The 10,858-nt window shown below is 37.9% G+C and overlaps 2 protein-coding genes across 2 annotated transcripts; both read left to right on the top strand.

Moving 5' to 3' along the window:
* Positions 1-353: 353 nt before the first annotated feature.
* On the top strand, positions 354-3,119 carry LOC136418897 (uncharacterized). The gene is made up of 2 exons (XM_066405115.1): positions 354-401; positions 456-3,119. Exons 1-2 carry the CDS (start codon positions 354-356, stop codon positions 3,117-3,119), a joined length of 2,712 nt encoding a protein of 903 aa, XP_066261212.1.
* A 17-nt stretch (positions 3,120-3,136) lies between these two features.
* On the top strand, positions 3,137-5,731 carry LOC136418896 (uncharacterized). Its single transcript, XM_066405114.1, has 3 exons — positions 3,137-3,388; positions 3,452-4,439; positions 5,043-5,731. The coding sequence occupies exons 1-3, from the start codon at positions 3,137-3,139 to the stop codon at positions 5,729-5,731; spliced, it is 1,929 nt and encodes a 642-aa protein (XP_066261211.1).
* Positions 5,732-10,858: the final 5,127 nt, after the last annotated feature.

Raw genomic sequence — 10,858 nt, 5'->3', positions numbered from 1 at the left:
GGACATCGAAAGCGGAATAAGGAGTAGAATGGTGGATCCCAAAAAGAGCAAGAAACAATCCCGGTGAGTCAGTTCCTTTTTATCACGATTTTTCCTCTTTGAATTTGCATAACCTCATAATCCCGATTTCCATTTGATACCTTAAATGGTCGTTAGTTGTATGAGATTGATACGACTTATTTACTTTGGTTTATGCTCGATTTATGCACATTAAAGAAGTCGAAACTAGTTAATTTCTCCAGTCATACTTCTGTTTGAATTACGTAAATTGATTTATTTTAACGCCACGTTATCAATAGTAGTTAAAAATGACCACGAGAACTCAAAAAGAAAAAATTTCAAAACGATCCGAAATGGAAGTAGGCTCAGCAGAATCTCTGAGCGAAAACGATGAATTTCGAGTACTTTTGCACGCTCACAGAATTTTAACTAAACGTTTATCCTGTTTTAAATAGTACCTTTGTGATAACAGAGACATTCAAGAAACAGTTCAATTAGAAATCCGCCTCAAGAACGTGGAGGAGAACTATAATCAGTTCGATAAAGTACAATCTCGTCTAGAATTTTTAAGTTTAAACGAAGAAGAACAACGGATTGAGATCGAATCAGCCTACTTTAATTTAATTTCAGAATTAAAGAAGTTATTAAATTCAATTAGCAAAAATCAAAATAGTACTAATACTCATTTAGGAAAACAAAATTCACCAAGAGGTCTGGGAAAATTACCAGATTTAGGCTTACGTTCATTTTATGGCAGTTATGAAACTTGGTTCAGTTTCAAAAACATATTTGATTCCTTAGTCCATAGCAGAACCGACTTGAGTGAAACAGAAAAATTGTTATATCTAAAATTATGCTGTAAAGGCGATGCGCTAAATCTCATAGACACTCTCGACATAACTCCCGATAATTATACAATCGCTTTAAATCTGTTACAAAAAAGATACGAGAATAAAAAGGCAGTTATTAACATTCACGCTAAAGGTTTAGTTCTTAATTTACCAAACGCGAATAAAGGATCATCTGTAAATATTAGAAAATTAATAGACGCAGTTCAGCAACATAAATCATCATTAGAAAAATTAAAATTACCCGTGGATCAATGGGATGTTTTGTTGATACCGATAATATTAAACAAACTGGATGATAGTACTAATCACGAGTGGGAGCGGAAACAATGTAATACTGAATTGCCGACTGTTGATCAATTAACGGAATTTTTAACCGAAAAATGTCGTTTGTTGGAAGCGGTTCGCGGCTTCTCAACCATACAATCAAATAAGCATGACAGGGATAGAACGCAAAACAAAGGCCACGAGAAAAGAAACGAATCACATCAGTTTAGGAATTATTCGTATTCTTTGACCGAAAAAATCAGTAAGTGCTACATCTGCACCGAAAACCATTTTATTCATCAATGTCCTCGTTTTATCCAATTATCAGTGTCGGACAAATATGACGAAATTCGAAGACATAAATTGTGCAGCAACTGTTTACGTCCAGGGCATCTGAAACAGGAATGTAGATCAAGAGGCTGCAAAAAATGCAACCAAAAACATAATAGCACGTTACATATAGAGAAACGTTCAGGGAGTGAACATGTTCAAAATTCTAGCAACAGCAGCACTAATGAACCTTCCTCATCATTAACTGAACATGAATCATCGATCAGTTTTCCATCTAATCCTTCGGCTCACGATGTATCTAGAAGGTATGGAGAATCCAAACAATCTACAGTTCTAACAATCGGCCAAAGTAACGCGGTCACGTACGATACGGAAAACAATCCTTTGGCATTATCATCGTTAGGTATTGATAAAAATCATGTACTACTATCCACGGCTACCATCCTCATCTCAGACAGAAAAGGATATAAATGCAATGCCTTACTCGATTGCGGAAGCCAGTCAAATTTAATGACAGAAAACTTCTGCAGAAAGTTAAACTTAAGTCCCCAAAAAATTGACCTTTCATTGTCAGGTATCAGTCAAATTGTCACAAAGATTAATCAGCGAGTGCACACGAAAATAAAATCCAGGTTCAACGAATATGAATCTAACATAGCATTTTTGGTTTTGCCCATTCTTACCGAAAATCTACCCTCATTTAGATTTCCTAGTTCGGTACTTCAAATTCCAATAAATATCAATCTAGTTGATGAAAAATTTAATGAACTAAAACAAATTGATGTTTTATTAGGGGTAGACATATTTTATAATCTGTTAGGTTCGGGTAAACTTAAATTAGGAAAGGGATTGCCAATGTTACAAGAAACCTCTTTAGGCTGGGTAATATCGGGCAATTTAATATGCAGAGAATCTCAAAGTCGGAAAGTAGTGTGCAACCTTGCGACTAGTATTTCAAATAAAACATTAAATGACTCGTTGACGAAATTCTGGCAGATTGAGGAGTTTGAAAATGTTAAATTCATATCAAAAGATGAAAATTACTGTGAGGAATACTTTAGTAAAACTACAACCCGCGACATGGACAACAGTTTTGTCGTAAGGTATCCGTTCAATAATCAAACAGATTTTAGTCTCGGTGACTCCAAATCGAATGCCCTAAAGCGGTTAAAAAATGTAGAGAAAAGGTTAGAAAAGGACAAGGACCTCAAGAAGCAGTACGTAAAATTTATGACGGAATATGAGAACTTAGGCCACATGACGCTTCAAGGGCCCATTGAAAAGGACATCTCTATTCCAAACAATTCTTATTTTTTACCCCACAGTGCGGTACTAAAGAATTCTATTACCACGAAGTGTCGCGTCGTTTTTGATGCAAGCTGCAAAACAAGTTCAGGAATTTCCCTGAATGACACGCTTTTGGTAGGACCAGTAGTACAAGATGACTTGTACTCAATTTTGATACGTCTAAGACTTCGCAAAATTGTTTTGAGCGCGGACATCAAAATGATGTACCGATGTATAAAAATTCATGAGGAAGAACGGAACTTCCAAAAGATTCTATGGCGACCAAATCTTAATGATCCGATTAATGTGTATAAACTCAACACGGTAACGTATGGCACATCGAGTGCACCCTTTCAAGCCACACGTTGCTTGATAGAATTGGCCGAGAGCAACAAAGTGAAAAGTATCCACGAACAGCAGAAATAATTAAACGCTCGTTTTACATGGATGATCTGTTGGTTAGCATTGATTCGGAAACAGATGCATTCCAAATTTATAGGGAACTCGACGATATTTTAAGTCAAGCTAATTTCAAATTGAGAAAATGGTCGTCCAACAGTAACATAGTTTTAAACAGTATCCTACAAGCAAACAGTAACGAAAATCACGACAATTTAATTCTACCTCATGAAAATAAGCATCTAAAAACTCTTGGAATCAGCTGGGATCCTAAACAAGATACTCTGAAATACTCAGTAAATATTAAATACGAGCCATCCCGTGTTACCAAAAGGACTATTCTTTCAAAAATTTCGCAGATCTTTGACCCGCTTGGGTTGATAGGTCCCGCATTAACTAGGGCCAAGTTAATCATTCAAGCTCTATGGAAATTACATATCGGTTGGGATCAAGCAGTCCCGAATGACTTAAGACAGATTTGGGAGGAATTCTCAAATGAACTGGAGTGTCTCAATGAATACAAGATCGATAGGCTTGTAATTCCAACAAAGACGGCCTGTGTAAGATTGTACGGATTTTCTGATAGCTCCGAAAAGGCTTACGGAGCCTGTATTTACGTGGCCTCGGAGGATGAGTCAGGTAGTCACGAATTACGACTGTTGACAGGAAAATCAAGGGTAGCTCCAGTTAAAAAACTGACCTTGCCTCGACTTGAGCTTCTAGCGGCCCACCTTTTGGCCAAACTAATGAATACGGTAAGACAAATTTTAGACATACAAATATTAGACGTACGATACTTCACGGATTCTAGTATTGTTTTGGCATGGTTGAAAATTGATCCTGCTCACCTTAAGACCTTTGTTGCCAATCGAGTGGCAAAAATTAATGAATTGACTAAGATAACGGAGTGGGCTCACGTGCCAAGCAAGGCCAACCCTGCAGATGTAATATCGAGAGGATTGAGCCCAAGGGAATTGCTGGGATGTGATCTTTGGTTTCACGGTCCCGAATTTTTAAAGAAAAACACATTAAGGACGGAAGCGAACTTAGATAGCCATGAGGTTCCCGTCGCTGTCTTGCCCGAATTAAAAAATAATTATACCACAGTATATAAAACAACGAGTATAAATAGCGACAACTACGGACTTAACATTTTTGATAGATTTTCTACCTTCTTCAAACTGCACAGAGTAGTAGGTTACATATGCAGATTTAAAAATCGATGCCGCAAAGTGATGAATAAGTCAACAGCCTTGACAGTTGAAGAATTGAACGAATCACTGCTTATATTAGTAAAATTGGTTCAACGGAATAGCTTCGAAAAAGAAATTTCCGACTTATCCAAAAGTAAAAAACTCCCAAGCGATAGTAAAATTTTGAATCTAAACCCATTTCTCGATTCAGAAGGGATACTTCGAGTTAGGGAACGTTTAATAAATTCACAATTTAATTTTGAACAACAACACCCTATTATATTACCGTATAAACATAAATTCACTGACTTAATAATACAGAATGAGCATATGAAACATCTCCACGCGGGAGTTCAAAACTTGCTTTCGATAATTCGCCTCAGATTTTGGATAATAAACGGAAAAAATGCAGTTAAACGTAACCTTAGTAGATGCATAAGATGTTTTAGAGTAAAACCGAAACCTTCGAAATTTTTAATGGATTCCCTTCCGGCCGCAAAGGTAACGCCTTCACGACCTTTTTCCAATTGTGGAATGGATTATGCAGGGCCTATATTCATAAAGGAGGGTACGCTGCGTAGAGCCAAATCCGTAAAAACTTACATATGCATTTTTGTTTGTTTCGCCACACGTGCAGTACATATCGAACTGGTTAAAGATCTTTCAACTAATAGCTTTTTGAATGCATTGGAAAGGTTCTGTTCAAGACGAGGAAAACCAACAAATATACATTCAGACAATGGTTCTAACTTTGTAGGGGCCAATAATTATTTTATCGAACTCAATAACTTAATAAATGATGAATCACACATTAACGCCACAACTACATTTTTAGCCAATCTTTTGATAAAGTGGCATTTCATACCCGCGCGTAGTGCCCATATGGGAGGATTGTGGGAGGTGGTGGTGAAATCGACTAAGTTTCATCTTCGCCGCGTCTTAGGTGAATCATCTCTAACATATGAAGAGATGTACACCTTATTAGTAAAAATCGAAGCTTGTCTCAACTCGCGACCACTAATGCCAATCTCAAACGACATAAACGATTATGCACCCTTAAACCCCGCGCATTTCCTTATTGGTGACTCGTTGGCAAGTTTACCACAACCCGACTACCAGAACGCCGTTATCTCTCGCTTATCTCATTACGAACGACTACCACAACTCCAACAGCATTTTTGGAATAGTTGGTCCAGAGATTATTTGACAAATTTGCAAACTCGATGCAAATGGAAGAACACTGTAGATAAAACCATAGATATTGGAGCATTAGTTTTACTGGTGGAACACAATACTGCCCCACTGCGCTGGATTTTAGCTCGAGTTGTCGAACTCCATGAAGGAAAGGATCATGTGATACGTGTAGTGTCAGTGCGCTTACCCAGTGGAACTATATCGCGAAGATCATTGTCAAAAATATGCCCATTGCCCATGAATAACGAATAACTCTTTGTAATTAATTTAAAAGGTAACGACCTTTTAACGGGGCCAGCATGTTAGGGCTTGTGTAGAGGACAGAATATTCGATAATTAATTTAATCTATTAGTTCGATATCGTATTCTTCATAAGCCTAGTATTAAATCTGTGACTAGTATGTAAGGAACCCGTGTGCTACGCCTATGGACATTATTCGTTTCTCTTGCCACTTTGCCCGTATGACCAGATGTTGATTCGCATTTCGTTTGATCTTAGACTAACTATGTAATAAAACTCCTCGCCGACCTTTTGTGCGTACTAGAATTTAGACACGTTCTCGATGCTGGTCATAAACGCCCTCCAATAAAACCCAATTATATTGTTAAAGTTAGGCAAGTCACAAGGACAAATCTAGAAGAAGTGCCGATGATGACCTCTTAGTTTCTGGTAAGCCTATGTACGCTTACCATTAACTTTAGTATTTAAGATTTTGCAAGAAGAAAATTCGCTCTCTTCTTGTGCGTCTCCGTCGACTCTTAACTCCGTACTTTGCACGTTACTCGTACGCGATTCTTTACTCACGGTTCCTATACACGGTTAATTAGTACACTAGTTAACTTGTCACGAAAAGTTGTTATTTTTTTGCTAAATTGCTCGAAATTGTTTGTGAACAATAAACCTTCGTTACCGTTAAAAAGGGTTTTTGTTTTCTTCATTTGCACGAACACGGTGTCTCTGAGACCGCGAATTCAGGGTGGTCCTTCGCAAGCATCCAGTCCATTGCTAACTAGACGTATCAAGAATTAGGCCACGTCTAATCAACATCTTGGTACCACGATCCACGAATAAACAACCGTACCACCTCTATAAAATCTTTACAATCGGATTTTGACAATTTCACAATCCAGAATATTGCAGATATATTTAGAGGGTGATTCATAACTTACACGCATAAACTTGGGAAATTACGGCTGAAGGCAAAAAATTACTAAACATTTTTATAAATTATAGTAAAATATTTTTTATTTTAGAAATAATTAAAAAGAAATGTTTATAAGGTGGGTTTTTTTTTCATAAAAACTAAGAAGTAAACAAGTCAAGACGATATGAGTGATGTTTCTAACAGTACTTTCTTAACTATTGTGGTCGTATTCGAAAGTATGGCACATAATTTCTCAAACGAAGAACTCGTGGATATGATAGTGACATGCGGGGAATTACATCAAAATTCAATCACTGCAGCTCATCTTTAAAATGTGAACTTTATACTCAATATAAGTAACGGTTTTCAACAAAATGATAAAATCGGGTTATTTTTGGCGATTTTAAAAGGATATAACTCCCTTATTTGATTCGGTGTAGGACTGCCAAAGTGTAAACATCTTTGATAGTGCTATCCCGGTGTGTTTTTTTTTACGCTGCCCGCGATAAGAAAATACGAGTGCTCCTAGCATTTATTCAGATTTCACATCGTCATAGGCAAAAATGCCCGATAGTTTAGTAACTTACCAAGAAACATAGCAAGATGTCTAACCCAGATAGGGACGTCTTTGTCTACAAGGACTCCCAAACAATGAAGATAACCCCAACAGCCAATCAAACTCCTACTGTAAGTAAAAACAAACTGCCAAATAGTGAAAACCACATGTCCTATTCGTCAATAACGAAAACTATTCCAAAACCTGTATTTCCAAAAAAAGACCAAGCCATAGTACTACATGCTGAACCCACTCTTAAATTATTTAACTACGTAAAAGCAATAGGAGAACTAACTGGTCCAAAAAATATCACTTTTGCCTCAAGAATATCCAATAATAGAGTCTGCATCTATCTACTGAATAGTACTATGGTGGATCAACTTCTGAGCACCCACCAAACAATCATCATTGAGGGAATACAAATGAACATCCGTAGACTAATTTCCCCAACAAAAAGAATAGTAATCTCTAACGTCAGTCCAAACATCCCGCACGAACTGGTGGAGGCCTCTCTGAAAAACATCGGATTAAATTTGACATCCCCAATTTCCTTCCTGAAGGCGGGTATACCTGGAGATGAATACAACCATATTCTAAGTTTCCGCAGGCAAGTATATATCCTACCAAGTTCGGAGGATTTCGAATTGCAAACATCCATAATCCTGCAACACGATGACAATGAATACAGAATTTTCGTATCAACCGACAAAATGGAATGCTTTATTTGCAAACAATCCGGACATATCGCGGCGAACTGCCCAATTCCCTCAACACCCTCAGAAAATATCATTGCGCAGCCAACCACCCAACCTAATGATCCACAGTTTTCACTCAATAACAGTCCTGCTTATTATCCAAAACGGCAACACTCAGACACATTTTCATCAATAGAGCAGCATCCAGGATCGCTAACAGAAACAGCTATGCCGCCCCCAACTACGAAAACAGGACCAGCCAAAAAGAAAAAACGAAAAATCTCATCAACGCCAAACCCACTATCAGAAAACACAAAAAAAATAATTGAAGAGAGATATCAGGAAGAACCCGATAATTTTGTACTCCCAATAGACAACTTCATAGCTTTTCTAAAAAATTCATTTGAACGAAACGACCCTTATACTGAGGCAGCAAAATTCACAAGTGACATAAAGGCACTTCTGGAGAATATCTACAATCTGTATCCTCATCTGCAAGAACGATCCATCAAAAATAGACTTACAAGACTGCACAAAAAGATCAAAACGCGTCTATTATCGGAAGAAGTGGAAATCGAAAGCATATCTCAATCTTCAGATGGAGAAGAATCCTTTTCGGACTGCTCCCAACAATCTAATATCACTTCATATTAAAAAATTTCGTCTTCAAACTTATACAATGGAACTGTGACGGATTCTATCCGCACCTTACTAGAATTCAAGAATTAATCATCGAACATCTCCCAGATATTCTCTGCCTACAGGAAACTAACTTTAAAGAATCATACAAAAAATTTCTAAAACAATATCAAGGATATCATCAAATACGCAAAGACTGCACTCGAGCCAGTGGAGGTACGTCAATCTTTATCTCCAATGAAAAATACTCAGAACTCCTACCTCTAAACACCGAACTAGAAACTGTTGTTGTCAGCGCGTGGTGTCCAACAAAAATAACAATATGTAACATCTATATTCCCCCCAACTATTCCCTCAAAGAGTCTGATATCATCGGCATCATCAAACAACTCCCGAAACCTTTCATAATTGTTGGAGACTTCAATGCTCACAATAAAATATGGGGATCTGAGAAAACGTTTAGCAGAGGAAAGATCATTGAGAATGTACTGGATGTCTCTAATATCCATCTTCTGAATACTGATCATCCTACACACTTCAACATTTCATCAGGAACATCCTCCTCAATTGACTTGAGTTTCACTGACTTAAATATCGCAACACAATTGACCTGGCAGACACTGAGCAGCCTTTATGACAGTGACCACTTCCCCATAGTGATCTCCAATAACGTTAACTCTGAAACTCATATGCCTGTTATATGGAAATTAACCGGAATAGATTGGACTATCTTTGAGAAGGAAACGAGAGTTCTAAGTGATCGACTAATCCTCTCTGGGGATATTAACGAAGCCACCAAACAACTATCAGACACTATTCTACTTGCAGCTAACAAGTGTATAGGAAAGATAAAAATAGACCCGACAAAAAAGACTCTCCCATGGTGGAATGATGCTTGTAAATCCGCAGTCAAAGACTGTAAAAAGGCACTTAACCGCTACAGGCGTACTAGGGAAATGATTGACTATATAAATTTCAAAAAACTTAAAGCTAAATCCAAAAGAGTCTTGAAAGAAAGTAAAACGCAGTCATGGAAGAACTTCGTAAACACCATCTCCTCGGACACCCCTCCTGAACAAGTATGGAAGAAAATCAAACAAATAAGAGGACAGCAGAATAATCAGAAAATAAATTGCATTAACTATGACAATCGCATTATCACCGACAGCCAAACAATTGCCAACATACTAGCAAAAACCTTTCAGGAAAAATCCAATAGCACATCAATCCCAGTGGTAGCAATACCCCCGCAGCAAAAGATACCAATATGCTCAGACATACTGAACTTGCCTTTCTCTTCCGAAGAACTATTGCATGCGCTATCCACATGTAAGAACTCGGCTGCTGGACCGGACGACATTCCGTTCATTTTCTTGAAGAACATCTCTTCTTCTGCACTGGGCAAACTGCTAGAACTGTACAATAAGGTATGGACAAGCCATACATTCCCATCAATATGGAGAGAAACCATAATCTTGCCTTTCAAGAAAAATGACAAATCACCGCCAGATGAAAACTCATTTCGCCCCATTTCTCTCACATGTACAATGTGCAAACTAATGGAGAAAATGATTAATGGAAGACTACGATGGCACTTGGAGTCTAACAACCTTATGAACCCATTCCAGTTTGGCTTCAGACCACAACGTAGTTCCATGGACAGTCTGATATTGCTCCAAACAGAAATATCCAACGCACTAACGTCTCAACAAGAAGTAGTAGCTCTCTTTTTTGATATAACAGCTGCTTTCGACACAGTACACAAATCGACCATATACGACAAACTAGAGAAATATTCCATAACCGGTAACATGCTAGCATTCATAAAAAACTTCTTATCGGATAGATCTGCCAAAGTTTCTCTAAACGGAGCTACATCGACCACCGTCACCTTGAATGAGGGAGTCCCTCAAGGATCAGTCTTAAGTCCAACTTTATTTAACCTAGCCATCAATGACATCTGTAATTCCATTCCTACCCCAGTCAAACACTCGCTATATGCAGACGACCTGGTCATATACTGTACGGGAAGAAGCACAACAAGTACCTGCAGACTAATACAAAATACTGTAAACAACCTTCAAATTTGGTCAGTCATGACAGGACTTAATTTCTCACCGCAGAAAACGAGAGTGGTTCTCTTTAGCCGAAAACATAAGAAGTTTATACCACAAATTACATTAAATTCCACTCCACTAAGAGTCGTCCGAGAACATCGCTTTCTCGGCCTAACTTTTGACAGCAAATTGTCCTGGAACAGACACATTCAAAACATCAAAGCTGCCTGCCTTAATCGCATGAAAATCCTTAAAATCCTATCAAACCAGCAATGGGGGAGTGACGA

Source organism: Euwallacea similis, unplaced genomic scaffold, assembly GCF_039881205.1.
Source record: "Euwallacea similis isolate ESF13 unplaced genomic scaffold, ESF131.1 scaffold_43, whole genome shotgun sequence".
In the NCBI taxonomy this organism is placed as follows: Eukaryota; Metazoa; Arthropoda; class Insecta; order Coleoptera; family Curculionidae; genus Euwallacea; species Euwallacea similis.
The sequence above is the reverse complement of the archived record's forward strand: the minus strand, read 5'-3'. Positions and strand labels throughout refer to the sequence as shown.